The following is a 24472-nucleotide window of genomic DNA, read 5'->3' as shown; positions in this document are numbered from 1 at the left end:
AGCCCCTGAGAACCGACTCTGCCCCCGGGGCAGTAAAGCTGTGAAAGATAATGCTGAGGGCTCTTGTGGTCACCTTTGCCTCCTCTGAAATATCTGTACAGAGGCACTCCTAAGTACTGTGAGCCAGGTACTGAGCTGGGCTGAGGCAGATGTGCTCCTCCCGGTGATGCTGGAGACTACTTTGGAGTTCAGTTTGCATCCAAAAGGTAAGTGCACAGTGGGGTGGTATGGACAAGTCTGGCTGAAGTCATTCAGGAACAGCCCTGTGCAGTCAGCCTACTCTGTTGGGGACTCCTGAACACAACATGCTTAGGAAAAAGGTGGGCTGATTCACTGCCTGCAGACTCTGGAGCCAGGACTCTAGACCAGCATGTTCCCAAATGTACACAGGCATTTCCAGAACAGGACTCAGGGCTCCTGTGGTCACAGAGAGCCACTGAGTCATTCAAGGTGGGAGAAAGTGCTAACAAACCCTGTGCTACAAAACACGGGACATCGGGCCTCTCTCTCTGAACATCCTGCAGCACTGGCCCTCAGGATGCTATGCCACAGGGATTCAGCAAGGGAGAGATGGACCCCATGAAAGGCTGTTTCCCATAACCATATTTGCATATTAGTGTGTATCACAGACCCTCTGAGCACATGTATGCCTGTGCAGGGGTGAGAGACGTAAGCCAGCCCCCCTGTCCTTCCATCCCAGAGGAGCAGGACAGTTTCTACAGCTCTGGGACCACAATGAGGTAAAAACCTTAGCACAGTCTCTGGAAGGGACTCTTCCCTGTCCTTTCCCAGTCACCAGTCCAGACTGGTCTGGACTTACCTGGTGGGCTCATCAAAGAACATGACTGGAGGGTTGTTGACCAGTTCCAGCGCGATGGCCAGGCGCTTCCGCTGGCCTCCTGAAAGGCTCCCTGTGCGTGTGTTAGCACAGGACAGCAAGCCCAGTGCTGTTAGGATCTCCTTGACCTGTGGGCAGTAGAAGCAGAGTCTCCATTAGGAAATCAAACTTCCAACCTCATGGCTATCAGGAACATGTGCAGACAGAGCCCTGCAGGATGCCCTGGCCTGCCCTGCGGGACACACCTTGCCAGCCCACACACAGAAGCCCTCAGTGCTGGGCTGCCCCAGGCCACCGATGTGAGTGGCAGATGTTGTCTCCAAGCCGGTCATCCTGACTGGAGCCAGAGACATAATTGTCAAGAGCCAAGAAATAAAGTGGGAGTTGGAACCAAGAGCTGGTGTCTTCCCTCAGCCTCTGGCTGGTGACCCAGCACTGTCCTTCATCTCTAAGCTTAGCCCGGCGCCTGGTATGGAGTCAATGTCCTATAAATATTTGATCAATGGATAGATTAATGGACATGTAAGTGGATGGCTGATCAGGTCTGTGACCAGCACAAAGGGTCACTGACCATTAAATACATGATGGCAAAGTACCTGGAAGAACACTTGGCACATGGTAAACATGAAGTCCCTGGCAGCCTCTCATGTCACATGAAACATGTGAGTCCAGCCCCTGTGGGTTCTTTGAGCCAGCCTTCTCAGAGGGTCACTCATAACCGTGCACAGGAAAGTGACTCAAGGCAGTGAACAGGACTGTGCTGTCACTGACACAGGGGCTATCCTATGCCCTAGGTCCTGGGGTGACTGTGATTGTTTTTGAAATGCCTTTATTTCTACATCAGTTTTTAAAAGGGCTTCCTGGGTATGGGCTGAGGGTGGAGACACCGTTTTTTATGTACAGAGTCCTCTAGTTGCGCCAGGATGGTGACCAGTGTTGGCTCAGGGAGCAGGTCAGTGGGTTCTAGGGCCAGTGTGGGGTGAGTTTTTGCTATAGTGACCAGTAGACCCTCAGGATGCAGAGGCTGGACCAGACTCCTCTCCTGGGGGCCTCAGTGATCCCTCCAGAACTCTCCCAGGGGCAGGACAGCTCTGAGACAGCCGGCCCCTGGTGGCCACAGCAGGAGGACCTTGGCCAGTGGCTTCTCTAAGGAGATGAAGTCATCTAAAAGTAGGAGGTACTCCCAAGAAGAAAATTTCCGCTCTGAACTTCTGAATTATTCATGTGTGGTCAGTACAAAGTACAGCTCTGCTGGCAGAAGCTAACCAGGATGGGCTGGGAGCAGGTGCAGAGTGGAGCCAGAGATCTGGGTTCAAGTCCTGATCTGCCTCTTTGCTCTTGCCCTCAACCCAGTGCCACTGTCTCTTTCTAAAACACAGTGCCTCCAAGGGGTGTCAACCTGGGAAGAGCTTCAGTGTGGCTGTCTGGGAAGGGCCAGCGAGGCAGGGCCACAATGGACAGGGCTCTCTTTCTGGCATTTTGTTCCTTATACATACATGTGCTGGTTTTACCAGGATGAGGCTCCCAGGCTGTCAGAACAGCTGGCTGATCCTGCAAGGTGGTGGGTTATTTACTCTGGGGTATCCCATTCAGAGTGGCGCCCCCTTTTCTATCCTCTCTCATGGAGGGAAGGCTGGAAACAGAGGCCACTAGTTGGTAGCTATCCTCCTGCCCACACCTCCACGCCTCTACCACACAGGCCTGGCCCGCTTTCTCCACAGCTCTGACTCAGGAATGACGTGACACAGGTTGGTTTTGTTTTAAAAAGTCATCAGAAAGAATAAACAGCAGGCTCACTTATTTATAATGTTTCCCTAAACAGGCAACCAAAATAAAATATCCCTATGGCCACTTGTAACTCAAGTCTTCCTGGGGCCTGCCATCCAGGGACAGTCTCAGTAGCCCAGGCAAGCCCATGGTGACCTCCCTCTTGAGGAAGCAGCCACACCAGAAGACTCCCAAGAGCCAAGATGTTTTCTGGGAAACCAGGCTGTGAACAACACGTTCCATGATGTGCTAGAACATTCCATTTTATTGTTCTTCCACAGGCTATAAACAGCTTTCACTGTGGGGCCACAGGGGCTGGTGGGAAGTGAGTCAGGGTGGAGACGCAGCAGTGGCCCTATTTGAGATGATCCTGTTTTGGGTCCTTGGCGGGAGGCAGGGGCTGTGTAGATCTAAGGAGAGGGTCGGAGCGAGCAGGGTCTCAGGTGACACGTGTAGTCCTGCAGGGCTGGTTTACTGTGAGGCTCAACACTGAGACCATGATGGGAGGAGGTTTGGGTCGGGCCCTTTCAGAGACATTTCTTAGACCAGGTTGATGGAGGTTGCGTACACCTATGAGTCCCAAGGCCCAGCCACGACTCCTTCCAGAAGGCTCCCAGGATCTCTAACAAGATGCCGTCTTCTAGCAGCACTGTGGGTCTCCTTAGCTTCTCCTAGGCCCTGACCAGTGCCCGGACGAGGAATGGAAGCTGAATTCTGAAGTTGCCAAACAGCATCACAGGCAATGCTGGTGTGGGAAGCCAAGGGACTGGCTCCCAACGGTTGTCTGCTCAGAGGCCTGGATTTAGCCACATGGAGTCCAGCTACAAGGGGGAAGGCTGGCCACAGAGCCATAGCTGCTAGGAAGTGGCCCCCAGCCTCTGCCCTATACTTACACAGGTCCTGGAGACTTAAAGACTTGTCATCCAGCTCAGCTGACATGGCCTAAAAGGTAGCAGGGGTCCAGTACGTAGGGGACAAGGTCAGGTTATCCAGGGAGTTTGGGCGAGGCCAGGGCTGGAGAAGCCACGTGTGTGCTTGGTTCAGCTTCACTGTGGCGCTCTCTGTACCCTCTGCTCATCCCCACACTGTGAGAGCCTTCGGTTTGAGCCCAGGGACAAAACCCCCTTCCCCAGCTGCCCTGTTCCTCACTCCCACCCAAGCTGCCTCCACTCCGGAGCTCGCTCAGTGTCCCCACTGTCACTTTGCTCAGTGGCAATTGTTGGCCCTGCCGGAGGGCATCTGCATCATGGAGGTTGAATGGTGGCTTTGGACCTTCATGGAGCCCAGGAGGGCAATGGATGGGGGTGACCGGGCAGGAGAGGTGGTTCTGGGGTCCCCACAGTCTGATCATTCAGGAGCCACAAAGACTTGCCAGAAGGAAAGACCCTGGTCACAAGGCACCTCTTGCTCTTGCCAGTCCCACTCCTGCCCTTGTCACAGGTGGCTTTCCTCTTCACTTGTGGAAGAAGGATTGTGGGGTCAGGGGTCAATCTCTGTCCCCACTACCAGAGCAGGCTTCAGATGAGGGACAGGAGGGCTCTGTTCATCGGTGTGGGTCATCTCAGGCCCACCTTGACCCACTGTGTTCTGACACTTGGTTTTCTCTCTGTCCATCCTCCTGTCTAGGGCATTCTTTTGCCATCTTAAGAGCTGCATAAGTTAGACTCAGCTCAGGCTGCCATGAAAAAGTACCCCACACTGAGGGAGAGACACTGGAAATACCATGTTGGAGTTCTGGTGACTGGAAGGCCATGATCAAGGTGTGGGTAGAACTGGTCTCTCTCCTTGGTTTGCAGATGGCACATTTTCCCAGGGTCCTCAAAGGTCATCCCTCTGAGTGTCTGTGTCCTGATCTCCTCTTCTTATAAGGACTCAGTGAGACTGCATCAGGGTCACTGCAATGATCTCATCTTACCTCAATCACCCCTGCAACCATCCTGTCAATACCTGGGTTGAATTTTGGCACATCCTTCTGGGGGTTCAGCCCCTAAGCCTCTTCACTCTCAGACACAGCTGAGGGGAGGTGTCGGGGTAGTGTCTTCCTATGCAGAAGACACTGAAGGTCACAGAGGCTCTCAAAGCTCACCCTACATGATGCACAAACCCCGTTCTGCCTCAGTGGAGGGATGGGCACACGTGGCCTGGTGCTGTCCACACCTTCTCGGTTCTGGGTGCAATTGATTCGTGATCTTCCCTTTAATCTCAGACTAAAAGATTTCCACAGGAAACAACAGAGAGTTGCTTCCACGACAGAAGTGAGTCTCCCCCACCCCCACACCTCAATCTCTGTCCCCACTACCACAGACAGGGAATCCCAAGAGCATGAGAGTCCTTGGGGAGGGGGAGGGTGGAACCCTCAGGAGGCTCAGTGCTGCTTTTCATAGTGAGCTGACTGGATTCACACAGTATTGAGCCACTCCAGGCAGCAGAGGGAAAAGCACCATGAACAGAATCCTGACCCATATTTCCTTCCATGTTTAGTGATGACCAACTAAACATTCCATCTCACATGAAACCACGAATACCCAGCTACCTGGGGGCCTATCCCTGGCACTATCCTATCCGCCCCACTTCCTGGACTGCTGAGCATCCCAGGCTAGGGAGGAGAAGGAGGAGACAGGCCGAGCTTCCCTCTGATGGTGTGTAAGTATGGATGGGTTATCCTCTCCAGGTGGTCTCCTGGGGCCCCTGCTGGGTCTGCTTAGGTAAACCCTGCCCTACTTCCGGAGGCTCAAAGAGCCAGAAAACCTGATAAAAAGGAGAAAAGTCTCAGATGTGCTGGAAATGGATTTGTTTTCTTTTTAAAAGGCTGGTTAATAACACATAAGAATCTAATTTCTCCTTGCAAGAGTGTGTGGGTGGAAGGGAATTATTTTTAAACCAGTGACTAACCATTTCCACTGTCAGTGTTTCATTAAAAAATTGTTTAAAGTGTATTAAGCACCATGGGGGCCTTGGTCTAACCTTGAAGTCAGCACACTCTGGCCATCAGGGGCCAAGGCTGGCAACTCTGGACCTGAAAGTCAACACCACCCCAGCCCCAGAACCATCTCTCTTGGTCTCCACCCACCGTAGCCTACAGCATGCTCAGATGCCCCCTTCCCGCACACACCAAAAGAGAGGTAAGAAAAGTCAACAGACAAGAGCCAGAACCAAGGACTAAGCGCCCACACTCCCCATACCAGCTTCCCATGCGCTCTGGACCACGTGTGTCTCAGGACGGCGCCACACTCACCATCTCCCGTCTGCCTTCATCCTTTTCCTGCAGCTTCAGATGTGCCGACACCTATGGATGACGAAGGCGGTGCTCAGGTGCTGTCGGTAAGACCCGCCTCACGGGGCTTCACCAGGGTGGCCCCACCATGACCCACGACTCCTCCATGACCCAGGACCACACTGTGACACAAGGCCACACCATGACCCAGGGCCACACACGGTCCAGGGACCCACCATGACCTAGGGCCCCACCATGACCCAGGGCCACACATGGTCCAGGGCCAAACTACAGCCCAGGGCCACAGCTGATTCAGAGCCATACATGGTCTAGAACTACACCACAACCCAAAATCACACATGGTTGTTGGAGAGCAGGATGGGTCTGCTGTGTTTCTGGTCAGCTCCATGAACTTCCTGCCTCTCCCCATGAGATGGTTCAAGTGTGGGCAGCACAGCCAAGGCAGGGTTTGATGCTCTGCCTGGGTAGGGACCATGACACGTGCATTCAGAACCTCCACAAACCAGGGGACAAGCATTGCTGACTTGAAGCTATCATGCTGGAAAGGTCTGCACACAGAGATGGACAGGCATGTTACAGCAGGATGTGTTTCATGGCTCATTTGCTGAGATTCTGTTTACCAGCACACCCCAAGAAAGAATCACCAGGCCCAGGTCTTGGTTCGGTTCTTACCAGGATCTGTCCTTGGCACCCCTGGGCCCCATAAAAACCAGCACATAAAAATCCACCTCATTAATCAGTGAGGTTGCTGAGGGTCAGATCAGAGACTGAGAAGAGGGGAGTGATCTGAGGAGGCCCGGGACCTCAGAGTGGACAGGAACAGGCCTAAGTCACTTGTGCAGGGCTTGTGATAGTGGGTGTCACTTCTTAGCCTGCCTGATGGATGCAAGAGTCAGAAGTGGTACTTGTAAAATGTGCAACCATATTGTTATGAGGTCAGCATCTGGTGGCTGAGGGACAGGACCTATGAGACACAGGACCTATGGGACACAAAATCCCTGGGACACAGGATCCGTGGGACAGAGGATCCGTGGGACACAAAATCCATGGGACACAGGGCCCATGGGACACAAATCCATGGGACACAAAATCCATGGGACACAGGACCCATGGGACACAAATTCATGGGACACAGGATCCATGGGACACAAAATCCATGGGACACAGGATCCATGGGACACAAATCCATGGGATACAGGACCCGTGGGACACAAAATCCATGGGACACAGGACCCATGGGACACAGGATCTATGGGACACAAAATTCATGGGACACAGGATCCATGGGGCACAGGAGGTAGGGCAGCCCCACGAGAGAAGCATTAATCAAAGGTGTCATGAACCCTCCCAAGTCAGGATCTAACTGAATTCTGAAAACAGATGTGTTTCACAGGGATTTCTGGGGCAGACGTGGGGGTCGTCACAAAAGACAAAGGAGCTGGGGTCAAAGCGATGGTTCTCCACAAGCAACCACGTGGTACGGCAGCGACAAAGGCTGCACTCAGGCTAACGGGGACTGTCACCCAGGGATCCACAGAGGTGGGCCAATGCCAAGTCCATGAAAAGCCCCCAGCAGGCTGCCTGCCCTGGCCTGTGTGCAGATCCTCCTGAGTCCTCTGAGCCCACTACAGCTCCATTAGAGACCAGGGAAGCAAGCAGGGCTCCTTGTATCCACTGTTCAGGGAGGCTGGGTGGCAGACAGGTGTCCCCTTACCTACAGAACCCCCAGTACCAGGCAGAAGAATGAGGGTAGCCCTACCAGGCCCTCCCTTTCTGTTTCCCCTCAAAACAGGTTGGGGAGCAGATCACATATCTGAAATCTTAACCCACTTTTCTTTACTGAGCTAAGAATCCTTTGGAATCACACAAAATGTGTGACAGCCACTCTCTGTCACCACAGGGAGGAAGCTCTGCCCAATCCAAGCCAGGAACGCAAGGCAAGACCTCGCCAGATGGGGATACCAATGTGAGTATCTCATCTACTAAGCAAAGTGCAGAGTGGCTGGCGACGTCCTCTTCAGGACGAAGAGGAACACAGTTGTACTGGGGACTGTGCAACCACACTGAGAAGGGAGAGGGCCACCAGCCAGGAGCGAGCCATGATCAGCAGAAGCTTCCAACCAGAGCAAGTGCTGCTTTTCAAATCCCACCTTCATGAGAGGCATTCTGGAGAGTTCTACTGCCCACACCAAATCAGTGAGGGCTGTCATGTGGACTGGGCCTTTTTAAATAAATGGTCCTAGAATCCCCAAGTCCATATTGGTGGGGACGTGGTTTAGTCATTCAAAGAGCATAGCCCAACTGTTCTGGAAACCACTTGGACACTAGCAAAGCCCCAGGGTGAAGGAGCTTTGACACTCCCCCTGGCCTTATGCACTGGGGTCTCATGGGAAGACACCAAGAGAGTGGAAAAGTCATGGCATAGCTGTAAGAGTAACCATGAGCCCCGAGGTCGTGGTTCCTGCTTCCTGCGCTCCCCCACCCACTATTCCGGCTGACCTGGCCTCAGAGAGGAGGACATCATGGTTTAGGAGCTAAGATAACTGCATGGAGGGAGGTGGGGCTCAGCGGTGAAGCTCAGAGACCTTTCGGAGTCAGAGTTCTGCATCAAAGTCCCCGCATAGTGTTGGCTGGCCTGAGGCCTGCCCTTGTGTTTTAACTCCTGCAGGCTCTGTCTTATCCCTGCTCCCCAGAGATTGCACAGCACTTGACTCTGTGGAGCTGTAGGCAGGGCCTGGACCTGGAGGGTGTTCAACAATCCTTGACTCTGCCCTTCACCTGTCATGAGTCAGATGAGACTCCCAGAGCTCTCGCCAGGGCACCGGAGGAGTTGGCGCTCCACCAAAGACAGAATAAGTCAAGGCCAGCTGATGGAAGGGAAGCTGTTGAGCCAGGGGAAAACAGGAATGTGATCGTCATGGAAACAAGCCATCCATATCCGGGAACAATAATCTCAGAAACCTGATCATGACTTTGCCAAACAAGGTCTATGAAAACTCTTGGGGCTCATGTTTACGCAGCAGCCCAAGCAGCAAGCCTGGGGCAGCACCTCTTCTGGAAAGAGGGGGCCATATGTGACTGCGTGCAGTGCCGTGTGTGTGGTGCGGACAGCCTGGGGCAGAGATGCCCGGCATGCTGGGTGGCGGCTCACCATCATGGCCTCCTGCACGGTGAGGTGGGGCAGTAGCATGTCGTCTTGCATGATGTAGCAGGACACCTTCCGGAAGCAGCGCAGGTCCCGGGGCATGCCGTTGATGAGGACCGCCCCCTTCATGCCCGTTTCCCTGCAAAACCAAGGAGAAAGGTGGCAGTTAGCCCGGCTCCTGCATCCCACCTTCAGGAGGCTTGGAGAGGGGAACGAGGGAGGAAGTCTCCCTCTCTCCTGCGCTCTTCCCTGAAGAACTATTCACCATGGAGACAGGAAGGGCAGAGGGACCAGAGAGCCAGAACAGCACACTGGAACTCTGCTGGGAGCGAGTGGTCAGCAGGGAGAGAAGCCATACACCAGGCCTCTCCCCAGTGGCATGTTTACACCAGGTGGAAATGGCTGCTTTTCTTTGCCTATTGCACAAAGATGCCTGGGGATGCCCCTCAGAGCAGCCATGAGCTGGGAATGCTCATCCCTGGCTTTGTAGCTTTAAGTTGGGCTTCTGAGCCCCTCCATCTGCAGCCCAGATCACAGAGACTGTCCCACAGTCACAGATGCTGCAGCCGGGGCTGTGACAGACCCAACAGGTGCCTTGGACTCAGGAGGCTTGGAGATAGGGCCCCAGCAGGAGCCATTCGTCAACTGGATGGTCCTGGTACAAGGGAGGAATTCCTTCTGACCACAGGTGAGGAGGTCGGGAGTATGTGTTCTTACTAAGAGGATCCTGAGACCAGAAAATACTAAACACTATATAGACTATGTTTTTCCTATACTATGTGTGATAAAGCTTAATTTATAAATTAAGCGGGGTAAGAGATTAACAATGATTTATGAAATGGAACAAGTATAATAATGTGCTGTGTGTGATGGACTGTCAACATCCTTACTCTTGCACTTTGGGGAGATTATTTAGTAAAATAAGGGTCCCCTGAACACAGCATTCCTGTATCGCCACAGCCAATCTGATAACCAGACAGTTAGGAGATCGCTAATGGGCAGGTAGGGCATAGAGGGTGGGTACAGGTGGAACGAAGTGGGTGGCACGCGATTTCATCATAAATCCCCAAGAAGATGTGCCACCACAATATGAATGGTTTAGGATGGGATTTTGGTATTCGGGAACATGGTTAACTACGGGTTACCTACTGCGTAAGGCCTGGATTGTTGCTGCTGCAGTCCTCAGGTGAAAGCCTGTGAGAACTGAAGCAGCCTCCAGAAAGCCTTTCTCAAACATCCTATAGGCTCAGTGTTACCGTTACTCACAGACGAGTGACCTTGGTGTGACCTTGGGAACGGCATCTCCAAAGTCCTGAACAACTACAGAGACCACAAGCCATGGTCCAGGGCTCCCCATTCTCTTCTGACATCCCTGTCCCACCCGTCAGTAGGTCTTCCGGCCGGCTCCCTCCTCCTGCCATCTCCCGGACCGCGGCCTTGTAGGGCTGAGCTCACCAGGGATGCTCCCTTGTCCAGCTCTGGGGCTGCTCTCCACTTCCTGTGCAGCCGTCAGCAGAGGCAGCCTTCCAGGATCATCGTCCCTAGTCTCTGTGTCCTTCCAGAACCATCGTCCCTAGTCTCTGTGACCTTCATGGATTCCAAAGCTCTGGATGCTAACATGCAAACATGCAACATACCCACACACGCTCACACATATAAACACATACACATGTACAATCATGTACATGCATAAACACATGCAAGCAAACACACATTCTCACACATAAACACATGCAAGCACACACACACATACACACACTCACACTTCATCCCTGGAGTCACTGTGAGTGAAGCTTCCGGCAGCTCCCAGGTAGCCCACAGAAAGCTCCCAGCAGGACTGCAGCTCCACCCCTTACCCCACAGGTGCAGTGACAGTCGCTGCCTCTTCTGTCTTGTGGCTCACCTGTATCCCGCAAGAATGTTCATAAGCGTGGACTTCCCGGCCCCGGAAGGACCCATGATGGCCACCAGCTCTCCACTGTTGAATTTCCCAGAAATTCCTTTCAGAAGGGTCTTGTATCCTGCAGAAAGCAGATCAGACTCATTTTTTAACCACTCCTTTTGTTTGACCTCCAGCGTGATGCCTACAAACACACGCCCACGCCCAACCACAGGGCTGGTGCCGAGGTCAGAGTCTCCCACGGGGAATTACAAAGGAGAAAGTCTACATTCTAGGCCGGAAAACAGACCTGGTGTGTTTTATACTAACTGTCTGCTTCTCAGACTGATCTCAGACACTATAACTGATGACTGTGGACCATGGTGTGGTGGCAGGCTTTTCAAAGCTCTTGTCTGAACAGTACCTAAGAAGATCCAGCGTTTTTACTTCAGAAGGAGGAAGCCAGGCCTCATGTGGACAGAGCCTACTCTGGAGGGACCAGTGGCCGGCTGCCTCCCCCATGCCTGTACATGTGCCTCTACTGACAATTTGGAAATTGTATCCAAACACCTTATATGCTTATATAAATGCAAATTAGTTACATACAGTTTATTAACCACTATGAATAACTGAAAGCTTGTCACCCTACAAGCACATCAAATGTCTGTCAAGAGCTTTATGGGGAGGTGGGCTACACATCCCAAATGAAGCCATATCAGACCACTGACATGTGCTCTAAATGACAAATGGAAGCAACTGGTTCAGCGATAAGGATGCCCAACTCAGAAACACTGCTTGGCGTAGTGTCAATCAGACCTCGCCCTCGCCACTACCACTTTAACTCCTATGCGTAGTGTCTGCAAGGACCTTGCGAGTCAGGGACATGAGGGGAGCCTTCCTGGCCCCTTGTTTTAGACTCTCCCCAGGCTCTGCTGGCCACCGAATCTTCATGTTTGCAAGAGCTCGGGCCCAAGGGAGTGTTTTCCCTGCCACTGTCCTGGCTTTTGCAGATGACACACCTGAACATCCCAACCTGTTACCAGGTGTCACCTTAATTTGGACAGGGACTCCCTAGGGTCTTGTTTGAGTGAGGCAGTGAGATGTGGAAGTGAGAGCCAGGAAGCCCTGGACAGACTCATTAGAGAGGAGAGTGGCTGTCAGCTGTCACCCCAGGAGGCTGAGAGTCATCCCAGTGGGAAAAGGGCCCAGGAACAAGGGGAGGGGGGGTTGGGGGAACCTCCACACTGCACTGCACAGGGACCCAGGCCCTGTGTGACAGCACTGGAGAGTCAAGAGATATGTGAGGGGGCTCGACAAGGAACCCCAAGAACCAGTTTCCAGCTGACCCGACCTATGCCTGCCTTCAGTGGACAGACAGAAGAGCAGGGGCAGACAGATGTGCAGAAGAGCCAGGGATGGCAGAGGCTCTCTTTGCACAAGGCCGAGCTCTCTGCTCTGCAGGCTTATCAGACAGAGCTCTGCCACTTGGGGCCAGATGCTTGGCGATGTATACCCCAGCGCCCTGTGTGACATCATCGAAGGAGCACTAAATGCCAGGCTCCTGCTCGATACTGCATGCACCATCCATCCAGAGTGGAGTCAGGGTTACTTGTGAGCAAACCTCACTTTTGACTGCTTTCTCTCAAAGTTGGGCACTCTGAGAGCCTATGAGCCAGAAGCTGCCCAAGGCTAGAGACAGGTCACTGAAATGGCCACCAGCTGGGTGGAAGCCAGGTAGGGTCCACACATGGTCATGATGCTCCTGGGGGCAGCCTTATACTTGGGGTTCTGAGAAAACCCTTTCCTGCAAGTTCCTAGGCACCATCCAGGGCTTTCTGTGTATCAGTGCCCAGGGCTGGCCCCTAGTGCAGGGTCCACGCTGGGGTGACAGGTGATAGTGCTAGTGAGAGGGAGTTCATGTGGACTATGATGCCTGCGGTCAGAGCCTGGGAGCCAAACAGTAGAGGCTGGGATTAAGGTCTTTCATGGACAGGGCATGGTTTCAGCCCACCCACCTGGAATCACCAGGCCGATCACTGAGCACTTTGCTGACTCAACATGATATTGCCCCCAGGGTAACAGCTTGAATGACTGTGGGTCAGAGGGTCCAAGCAGGGAGATGACTGGAGACCCCACTAGAAGCTACATGCTGAAACATACTTCTTTTTTTTCCTAGACAGGGTCTCCTTATGTAGCTGTGGTTGACTTGGAACTTGCTGGCCTTGAACTCACAAAAATATGTCTGCCTCTGCCTCCCAAGTACTGGGATTAAAGGTATGTGCCATCATGCCTGGCTTTTTAAAATTTTTTCTTTAAAACATGCTTTTCTTTAAAAGAAAATCAGACATATTTTGGGATTGATTGGTGAACATTAAAAGTGGCCCTAGAGGAGCTGGGCAATGACTCAGTGGTAAAGCACTTACCACACAAACACAAGGACCTTGGTGTGACCCCCCAGAACCCACATAGACAAAGCCAGGTAGGCACACACTTGTAATCTCAGTGCTGGGGAGGTCAATCCCTGGGGCTCACTGGCCAGGCAGCCTAGGTGAATTAGTGAGTTCTAGAAGAAGTGGGAGATCCTGTCTCCAGAAACAAGGCAGACAGCTCCTGAGGATGACACACAAGATTGACCCCTGGTTTCCACATAGATGGACAGACAGGACACACACACACACACACAGACACATACACAGACACACACACACAGAGACACAGACACAGACACACACACACACACACACACACAGACACATACACAGACACACACACACAGAGAGACAGACACAGACACACACACACACACACACACACAGACACATACACAGACACACACACACACACACACACACCTGTCTACCTAGGGCAGCCACCTGGCATTTACATGGGTTATGGGGATCCAAACTCTGGTACTTATACTTGTATGGTAAGTGCTTTAACCACTGAGCCATCTTCCTAGCCCGAGTCCTTCCTCTTTAGACAGGAAATCACTCCCAAATAATCCCAAGAGCCCCTGCTTGCCATGTGTGACTCTGCAAGGCTGGGCTGTACCTCTCACAGGACAGTAGTTCTGAGCTAGTTCTAGGTCAAAAACCATTTCGGGAGCTGCAGAGAGGCTGCGTGCACTTACTACGCTAATGTGCTTCACAAACAGCACCACCTCTGTTCAGAACTGAGGGGGCACAGGTGGTGGAGCTCAGGATTGGGGCCATCTTTGTTTTTGCGGAAACATGGCCTGCTGAGTGTCACAGAGTGGTGGCTCAGCTCACTGGACATGATGATAGCTTTGCTCACACCGTTCTGTTTGCCGTCTACAGGATTCTTCTCAGTTTTCTAGACATGTAAGAATTCTGAGGGCTGACGATCCCCAGGGCCATCTCGTAGGTCAGTAGAGGAAAGAAGGTCCAACAGCTTCAGCCAATCTGGGGCAGAGCTCGTCTGCAGGGCCACCTGCACCTTTGCCTGCCTGGACAGGGAAGTTCAGTCTCAAAGGCTGCTTCCTGTGAGCACACTGTTTCTGTTGAGTTTGCAAGAGTGTAAAAGGAATTCAGACACTTCTGTGACATAACCAGGACATTTGGGTTACTTGAGGTCCACGTTTCCATCTGGATATAGGTAGGACAACTCTATGGTGATACAGTTGGGGGGTCTGAAAGCTGAGGCCAGAAAAGCCCTTTGTTAATCCAAATGACTTTCATCCTCCCATGTCCTCTCCATTCAGCACAGCATCCTGGGCTAGAGGATTCCTGCCTGGGCATGGGAAAGTCTTTGGTCTTCAGGAGGCCTCTGGCCCAGTAAAAATCAGATACTCACAGAAGCTAAATGCGTTATAAACCTCTAGCACCACCTGCCACCACAGGTGACTCAACACCAAAGGGACCTGAACACATGAGTGTCCAGCTCGCTGTAGGCGATCACAGAAAGCCAGCTGAGTCTGGGAGCCTGGTTGGCTTCCCTGCAAAAGTGACAGGCCAGTCACCCACATGGTCAGGTTCCATTTAATAAGCTGAGCTCTGGAAAGGGGTGGCTGTTTCTAGAGAGATCTAGGTAGATGGGGCATTGGGCTCTGTTTCCCAGCTGCATACAGAGGTGAGCTGTCTACCAGGTTATACTGAGTGGGGCAGGTTGAGGGGGCGTGCCCTTGGAGGAGGCCTTTGTCCTGTGACTGTGTGAATGAATGTCCAGTGCCACACTAGCAGCACAAGGTTCCGACCTCTGCAGCATTAAGTGAACCACAAACATGACTGTGGACAATAGAGACACATCATCCTGTGCCCAGAAGCCCCGCCCCCAGGAGCCCCAAGGTGTTTCCTGCCCTGTTTTCCTTCCCTCACTGGGTCTCTGGTGGAGGAGGCCAGCTCAGAGGGAACACGCCTCCCCTGAGCCTCCTGGAGTAGCGCCTTCACGGGCAGAGTGCTCAGGTCGTCTGCTGAGGAGTGACACAGGACTACTCCAGCCCCACTCCCACCCCCAACCCCAGGCACCTCATAGCCAGGGAGTCTGAAGAGGACTTTCAAATCCTGTCCTTTCACATTCTCAGCCGCGGACCCAAACCAAATCCTGAAGGGGCCAGGTATGTGCCTCCTCATCCCACCCACGGGATCTACTGTAGACATGGTTCAGGCCACATCACTAGGTGCAGCATGAAGCATCCTCGCCTCCCCTCGTTGTCCAGGAAACCCAAACCCTGTGCCATCCTGGATGTGGCCACCACTGTGGCTCGAAAGTTGACCCTGTAGAGACGGTGGCCCTCAGTGCACTTAGGCTGACCCATGAGGCAGAAAGAGCCCCCCCGGGGGGGATCAACAGGGGAGAGAAGGGTCTAAACCATTACCTCACAGCCCGACCCACAGCCAGGAGGCTGGCCTCCAGAACCCAGCCTCTTCTTCCTCTTAACCTAGGTTCTTTGGTTCTCTCTCTGTCTCTCTCTCTCTCTCTCTCTCTCTCTCTCTCTCTCTGGTTCTCTCTCTCTCTCACTCTCTCTCTTTCTCCTGCTTTCCTCTTCCCCCCATCCAAGGTGAAGAACACTTTGAGTTCATGAGCAGAACCCCAACTCTGCTTCTCCCCAAGCCTGTGGCCTGCAGTGTCTTTCCCATGAGCAAACACCAGTGGTCACAGTGTCTGCATGCTCCACAGTTTGCAATACATGGTTCTAACAGCCAGACTCCAAGAAGGAAGCTATGCTGTTTTAGATGGGCGCCCGCCAGGGTTCCTCTGCAGCCCAGGTTCTTCTTGGCTTTCCTGGGCAGCCACAGGCACAGACAATGTCCCTGGAGTGTGACCCTGTGTTAAGGACACCTTGAGGTGAACACACTGCAACTTGCAAAGTGAAACAGCTGACCTTGGTATTCCGGAGAAGACCTCTAGGGAGGCGTGTGCTCAGGGTCCGAGGCTAGAGGCTAGAGCAGTCTTTAAATCCCCCCAGCCTCAGTTTCCCCAGCGTAAAGGAGGTCCCCACTCAAGTCTGTTCTGACCCTAGAATTGAGTTAGTCATACAGGACTGGAACATCCACAGCTGAGGGGCCCAGAAGATGCCGCTCCTTCCTCCTCTCCAGGTGTATTTGCTACAGCTTGGGCACGGCAAGGCCCAAGTTCATCGTCCTGTACAGTTGGACAGACAAACCCCCCCTGCTCCCGCCACCCTTTCAAAAGCCGGTCTTTTGATTCCCATCACCGTTTTCTGTTGGCTCTAAACAAAGACCACTAAGAAACAGCATAGGACTGAGTCGTGAGCACATTATAGAGTCTGGTGATTTTTTTTTTTAATCTCTGTTTTGAAATGGATGTGTTTAGTTTTCTTGATGTCCAATTTCCACGTGGCACATTCACAGGATTCTAGAGCTGGGCCATTGCCTGCTCTGCCAGGAAAGGTGGCGCCAAACCCCACTGTGCTGGCCCTGTTCCCTACACACGAGGGTCCCTGTGACCGAATCTGTTCTCTCCTGTCTGCTCGTTTTCCTAGCCTTGAGGTAGATGAGCAGACAGACACTCCTGCCCTTGAAAGTCAACACCAAGGTCACAGGATGTGTGAACTGCAGTCACGAGGGGGGTCTGGCCTGGTGGCACTGCAATGCTTCTACCGTCTGGACACCTCGAACAGCCAACTGGTTGGTGATAGAAAGGGGGAGGATAGGTGGGTGGGGAGGGACACCTGCATTCTGCAGGGTTGCTCTGGAGGTTCAGGGGAAGGAGCATCATGTTTCTATCCATGCCACTACTGATGTGTGTGGGTCTCCTGTGCAGGTCAGAGTGGCCCTCTTCAATCAGGCTGCACAGAAAAGTCTGTTTTGCTCACATTCACTGGCTGTGCTCCATCTTGATGAAGCCTCCCTGCTCCCAACAGTGCCTGTCCTTACCTGCCCGGGGCTGGTGCTGAGTCCTCCCTTGCAGAGAGTCACCAGACCATACTGCACTGCACTGGCCAATCTCTTTCCATCATAAAATGGCAGACCTTCTTTGACTCTAACTCAAGCACAGTCCAGTTTCTGGCATCCTGCATCAACTGAGGGGCCCTGATCATCACAGTGACACAGTCACAGTTGGGCACAGTCCTTTCCCAGAGTCCTTCCTGTCCTGCAGAGAGCGCTCGGCATACTCTAGGACCAAAGTGTCTACAGAGTGGCTGGTCCCCAGCATGGCCAATCCCATCACAGAACCATCTCTACACTGGGTTCTGTGTTTATATGACCCATACCTTCACCTCTGTAATGAGAGTAACAGTCACCAAACGAGCTCTGACCAAACGCCGCCTGGGACACAGGTGGCGTCCAGCACTGCCTGGACCTGGGGCTCTCCAGGAACGAACCTCCATTCCGGGGGATTCAGTTTGGGGAATGTCCCAGTTGACGCCAGTGGCCCCCAGTTCCAAATCCCAGTTCTGGCGCTCAGCCTCTAATTAGCTGTGTGACCTTGGCCAAGTTCCTTCAGTTTTCTAAACTTATTTTTCTCACCTGCTAATGAGCATGAAAAGACTCAACCTTAGGTGTCTGTGAAGGTGCAATGAGGCCACGTTTTACTTGTGTGTTGAACGTGGCACACAGCAAGTGGTCAGCAAGGCATGGCAGCTGGGAAGGAATCAGAACTGAAATGGAAGGCCACACCGTGGTGCTGAGGGCCGAGGGCCCAGCTCCATTCACTTCAGGTAGACAGCTGAACATCTGCATCACGTGAATTAAGGATCCTCTCTGTGCCCGGAAAACAAGCGGGGCATCGGGTAGGCGTTTCAGAGCTGGCTACTTAAGCCTATGATTATTTTTATTAAGCTAGAGCCGCTCCTGTGGTGCCTGGGACTCCCAAGCCTTCTCTGTGCAGAGGGCTGTCAGTCCTGGAGAAATCCTGTCCCCTGCATCCACCCTGCAGTTAACCTGTAGCTGTGAGAACCAGCCAACACCATAGTCCTGGCCACTCTAGCAGACAGCCTCTGATGACAGGACTTCTGGGCCCCAGCAGTCAGAAGTCACCTTGGAAAACCCACTCCCAAGAGAGGGAAGGCAGATCTGAGTCCTGACAGTATGCTATTAGCATCTTTGCAGGTAAGGAACCATTGTGGGCCTTTGGGGACCAAACCGCCCAGGTAGATTGCAATCTACTTTGATGACCTCAGCACCCCCGGGTAGGAAGGGAGAGAGCAACGCTTCTGTGTTTCAGAGCATAGGAGAGGCTAAGGAGACCAAGGGGTCCTCCAGGGGGCTCAGGGAGGAGGCGTTCACACTGCCTTTAGGTCCAGCTACCTCTTCCTTATGGCAAGGGCCACCCAGCTCCACTTGCTCTCCCTGGAGCAGGCAGAGAGATGGGCCAGGAAGCAAAGCTGGTCAGATGACCATAGCTCCCAAGGGCTGGACCACAAATCCCAGCCAGACTCCCTGTGGAGCCCGGCAGGGTTAAGGTCATCCTCTAAGAAGCAAGCTTACCTTGTGCTGACCCCTGAGCCTCAGAGGCAGGAGCTGGGAGATCCTGAAGGATACAGAGGAAGGAAGTGCCAGTCCCTTCCTAGGCCTGAACCAAAGGGAAAAAACAACGCAAGCAAAACAAACAGAAGCCACCAGCAGAGCGGGGAGAGACCAAGGGTTCTGCCTTACAAACAGAAGCCACCATCGGAGCAGGGAGAGACCAAGGGTTCTGCCTTACAACAGAAGCCACCAGCGGAGCGGGGAGAGACCAAGGGTTCTGCCTTACAAACAGAAGCCACCAGCGGAGCGGGGAGAGACCAAGGGTTCTGCCTTACAAACAGAAGCCACCAGCGGAGCGGGGAGAGACCAAGGGTTCTGCCTTACAACAGAAGCCACCAGCGGAGGGGGGAGAGACCAAGGGTTCTGCCTTACAAACAGAAGCCACCAGCAGAGTGGGGAGAGACCAAGGGTTCTGCCTTTCAAAACACTCCAGCCTTAGATGGGGAAGAACGAGGCACAACCTAAATTCTAAAAGCATCTCACCGTCCTGGGATCCTCCTCTTGCCACACCCCTCTTTGTGTACACATGTGCACGCTGTCCATGTACACACCGCCAGCATGTACACATGGGCACACTCCATGTACACACATTCACACATACCTGCAGCATGTCACGCCATGGCCACACAGACATCCCGTGTACACACACACCCCTGAAGCACGCAGACTGTGTCCATTCACTCGTGCACAGGCAGGCTGGGTCATGAGATCACAGCACCGCAGCTCTGTCCCAGCACAGATGTGGCTGGCATCATATGCTGCATGGAACAGGTTTCTATCACACAGTATTTTTATACTTCCCGAAGTAGAGTTGGTCTGTTTCCAAGCTTCTAAACCTGGCTAGGACAATTAAGAAAAAATAGTTCTAGTGTTCTGAATAATGCCAGCAGCACTCACTGGGTCACCAGATGAGCTCTAAGTGCTGCACGGGGCTTAACCTGAAGCTGCCCAGCAGTCCTCCCCCAGCAGTCCTCCCCCAGCACACCAAACTGGACCTGGCTCTGTAGAGCCGTGTTCCAAGGATGAGACCTGCTGCACTTCTCTCCCTCTCCTGTCCATCTCCCCACTCTTAGGGCACAGCTAAAGAGCTCTGGATCAGAACAACTCTGTGTCTCCTGATGAGTCTCTTTCCCTCCTCAACAGTAACCACAAGGTCCGAAAGAACAGAGGTCTGCATCCCTTTGAGCTCAGGGCATTTCTTTCCTACCCTGCCCCTGGCTTCCCCCTGGATGCCCAAGGGCCTTTAGCTGAACTGCCCATTAGCCAGGACATGTTACAAACCTCAGCCTGCCAATCAAACTGCTGCTCCTTGCACTCTGCACTTTGTGTAGAGCAAAGGGGCTTTGGAGCTGATGACTGGGGCAGACATGGGGCCTGGGACATTGGCTTACCAACAGCAACATGGACCTGAAGGTGCACGGGGAGCCTTCCAAGTCACGGGAGCCAGATCCAGAGGAAGACACTGTGATCTGTCCCCAGATGGGCAAGCAACACACCTCTCCCCTTCGAAAGAGGAGCGGAACCTCTGTCAGCTTCTGGAAATCCACCAGCCAGCACAGTGCTATAGAAAGCAATGGGCACAAAGCAGGGAATGTGTGTCCACCTGTCCCTACCACTATCTTATCGACTTAAAGGTGGTCACTGGAGTTCCAGTCACTGTCTCGGTCAACGGTTCCCTTGGCCCCCCAACCCCTCCCCCTACCTGATACAGAGTCCCTGGGACCCTAACTCTAGGCAGAAGTCTCTCCGCTTCCATCTGCCAGCTTGGGTATATTTCCAGCGGGCCCCCGTGTGGCATCAGGAAGTGACAGGAAACAATCACATCAGTAGACGCAGAGCAAACGGCATCCAGTCTCTCCTAACCCCCATGAGGCAAGCAAGCCCTCCTCACTTTGAGCTTTTCTCCATCCCCAACAGCAACAGCTGCCAGGCCACTGAACAGCCGCTGTCAATCACTAGCAGCTTCCTTCTGGGGTTCCTAGGAAGCAGGAGAAAGCTCACTTGTATCACTCCGTGCCTTCCAAACTCATCCTTCCCTCAGAGGTTCCGTGCTGGGGACCCAAGGCATACATCAGCTCCTGGGTGAGTCTGCTCTGGTGACAGCATCACTCCCTAACGTGACCCAAGGGGCTCTTTGCTAAGAAGTGTCAGGCAAGAACGGGAAGCCACATTTACCTGGCTGCGTCTCGTGGTGGACCTGATGAGCTGAACCCAGTGGTCTAGTTTCCCCCTGGTTTTTCCAAACTGGCTAGAAAGATGTGCTGGTTCATGTGGCCCAGGCCTCTGGTCTGCCCCTTGCTCGATGTGCTTTGCCAAATGACACCCCCTCCCCACTCTCTGCAAAGCCTCCTGCCAGAGGAACCCTCCATAGATTGAGGCCGGGGCAGATGCGCACCCTGAGCACAGCCTGTCTCTCCAGCTGCAAGGCAACATGTGCACCTCACCCTCTGCGTGTTGAGGATCTGACAGCATCCACTCGGCATGGACTCAGTGCGTCCAGCTGTCCTGGCATCTGGAAGGTACTCTGCAGGATTGCAGTGGCGGCTGCCGGCACAAATCTCCCTCCCATGGCAACACTCTGCATCAGTTTCCCTGGCTCTTACCCTGATACACCTGACTTGCAATGACATCAGGTGAGTTGTGTCCCTCAGAGCCTTCCCAGATCTGCCACAGAAGAAGGATTAAAATCTAAGTGGTGAAGAACTAGAGAGCTGGCTCAGCAGTTAAGAGCACTGGCTGCTCTTGCAGAGGACTCAGGTTCGATTTCCAGCACCTATACGATGGCTAACAACCATCTACAACTCCAGTTGCAGGGAGTATGATACCCTCTTCTGACCTCCGTAGGCATTGCATGACATGGGTGCACTTACATATATGCAGGCATTACACTCAAACACATAAAACAAAAATAATAAAATATATATTTTTTTTAATCCAAGTGGTGCTCTGGTCCTGGGGGCACGCATTGATCATCCTAGCTACTCAGGATGTTGAAGAAGGACCACAAGTTCAAGGCCTGCCTGGACATCTTAGTGAGTCTCAGTCTCAAAAGAGAAAATCTTTTTCAAAAAGGGCTGAGGCTGAAGCTGTAATTCAGTGTACAGCGCTTGTCCAGTACGTGTGAGACCCTAGGTTCACGTCCCCGTACTGCAAATCAATCAAATAAAATCGAAGGGGCAAACCTCAAAATGCAGAGGAGGAGCCCTATCAGGACCCATGAAGAGGAGGAAGGTGTCAGGGAAGTAGGGGGGACAGTCAGGCAGGAGGAGGGTGACCGCCAGCCTGCAGTCACAAGCCAACAGTCGGCCTTTGTTCCTCCAAGCATCTGCTCTGGGAATAAAGTAAGTCTGCCTTGGGTTACAGGTCAAAGCTGAGAGAGATCAGAACCATGCTCCCCTGAAGGGCACTGTACAAGTTGGACCAGAAGCCACAGCATCTTTTAAAAGGCCAGAGGTGAGTCGCTCAAAGGAACAGAAAGGGGCTCAGCCACACCGCCACCTGCCAGACCAGATGGCACAGTTGGGCAGGCTCCCTGCTGCTCTGGGCACCGAGGTTCCAGAGTGACTGTTTCTCGCTCTGTACACCCACATGTGGACAGAGGGGGAGCCTGGCAGCTGAAAACGAAAGCCACGGCCTCTATACGTGGTAAATCATGACATTCCCGATCCCAGACACCAGCTTTGGAAGAGAGAAAAAGTCAGCAGAAATCCAGCAGCCTGCAGCTGTAGGTGCAGGGAGCTTTGGCTGGCTTCCTGGAGCAGGACTTGGCTGACAGCCACTGGGCCTTATCACACTTCCTGCATATTTACAGCAGCGAGGTTTTCCAGACAGAAAATGGCAGTGATAGCTCTTCGCCCGGCAACTGTGTAGAGCCAGTGACACGCGGTAAACTCTGGTCACTGTGTGTGGCCATGTCCTGAAAGCATCCCAGGGAGGGGCCAGAAATGGCTGCTGGATCTGCTGCTGAGCTTCCCAACCTGGCATCAGGGTGGACACGGGGGTTGCCTCTTGGGTTCATCTTGCTGCTCTGGGTGAGGCAGACATCTTAAAAATACCACACACCAGGTAGTTCTGTTCACCAATGACCTCACGCAGGAGCCTCTCTCAGAAGGGCCCCTCACACTGGGCACTCTGGCATGGCCTGTCTGGTATCTCCAGGCTCATGGTAGACTCTAAGTACCTCCTACCCTTTTGATGGAGACTCACTATCTATCTCTCCACAGGACAAGCTCTCCCTGCTTCAGCCTGTGGTCCTAGGCTGACAGCCCTCCACCATCTCCCCTGACCCTCAGTATTCCCTTAGCCTTCCATCTGGCCAGAATCTCTCAAACACCTTGGCCAATTCTGCCCATCTTGTCAATCTTGGAGCGAGTTTGGAACCCCCAGGAAGCAAATGGACTTGACAGGGTAGCTGGTCATACACAAAGCCCAGTCCCTGCATATCATGAGACTGGAGCAGCTCCACGTGTCCCTACGGGCTTTGTTTTCCTCCCTGTAATGTGGAGACAGCTGCTTTCCAGCTGGTGTTGCTGGGGAGTCACAGTGGGAAGGTTATAAAGCACTTAAGACAGGGCTGGGCCAACCCACCCATGGACCTCTGCAGTCCCCACCCACGTCCAGACCCACTCCCACACCTCTTCCTCCAGGTCCTGGGGCCACAACACCTATCTGTCTCCTTTGTGCTGTCATCATTTTACTCTCTAGGAGTCCAACCAGTAGGACAGGAGACACACATGTCAGGTCCTAGTCCCACTGCCCACCATCAGAAAAGGTTGACAAGATCGTGGGACTGTGCTTGGGGTTAGGTAAATCAGGACCCGCAGGACAGCCTGTGTGAGTGTGTCAGGTTGGCCACTGTCGCCTTGTGTCCCAATCCCCCCTCTTGCCTAGTGTGTAATTCGTATTGCTCTCAGGTGTCTGGTGAGCCTGACACCCCCAGGTCTGGGAACAGGTCTCCACACTGCATGGATGTCCCTGGCCTGACCTGTACTCATTTCCAGACCGACCCTTAGCTACACAGGGGGCAAAGGCATAACTCAAGAGAGACAATCTGAAACCCAGTGACAAAGGCCAAGAAACAGCCAGGTCAGGGAACCAGTGAAGGGCTCTGAGAGAGCAAATGCTAATGACAAGTGGTCTCCGCTCTGAACGGTCAACACGTAGCTGTGGGATGAGCAATGGCTGGGCTGGGGAGGCCTCCTCAGGCTGCTCTTGACCAGTTCTCCTCAAGATGCCCCTCAGTCATCTTTAGGACAGTTCCATGAGCCAATGAGCTAAACTGCACACCAAAGTCTTGGGGTCATCGCGCACCAGCCTGGGGATCCTGAGCCTCCTGTTCAGCAGGAAGAAAACTAAGTCCAGCAAAGCACCAGGCATATCAGGAGAGCAAACCAGCTGGGAATCTGCCTTTTACTCATGGACAACGCCTTCAGAATGGGGCAGGCAAGGACTCGGGAGATAGCTCAGGCAGCAAAGTGCTTGCCATACCAGCATGCGGACCTGACTTTGAGCCCCAGAACCTACATTTTAAAAGTCCGGTGGTGCGTGCTTACAATCTTAGCACTGGGAAGCACAGGAGATAGATCCCTGGGGCTCACTGGCCATCCAGCATAGTCTATTGGACGAGCTCTAGGCCAGTTAGAGACCTTGTCTCAAAAAA

General features: G+C 53.1%; 1 protein-coding gene across 4 annotated transcripts in view; it reads right to left on the bottom strand.

Moving 5' to 3' along the window:
• The window catches only part of Abcg1 (ATP binding cassette subfamily G member 1), a 62949-nt gene that overhangs the window by 9886 nt on the left and 28591 nt on the right, over window positions 1-24472 (bottom strand). For all 4 annotated transcript variants that reach the window (XM_008827361.2, XM_008827363.2, XM_008827362.3 and 1 more), the window contains 4 exons: window positions 10889-11006; window positions 8992-9124; window positions 5841-5891; window positions 821-966 (listed from right to left, as the gene is read on the bottom strand). In XM_008827361.2, the coding sequence (XP_008825583.1) occupies window positions 821-966; window positions 5841-5891; window positions 8992-9124; window positions 10889-11006 (448 nt within the window). The remainder of the gene's footprint in view (window positions 1-820; window positions 967-5840; window positions 5892-8991; window positions 9125-10888; window positions 11007-24472) is intronic.

The sequence above is a fragment of the Nannospalax galili genome, unplaced genomic scaffold, assembly GCF_000622305.1.
Source record: "Nannospalax galili isolate Female #2095 unplaced genomic scaffold, S.galili_v1.0 scaffold652, whole genome shotgun sequence".
Taxonomy (NCBI): domain Eukaryota; kingdom Metazoa; phylum Chordata; class Mammalia; order Rodentia; family Spalacidae; genus Nannospalax; species Nannospalax galili.
Note: the sequence above shows the minus strand (reverse complement) of the source record. Positions and strands in the feature narration are given on the sequence as shown.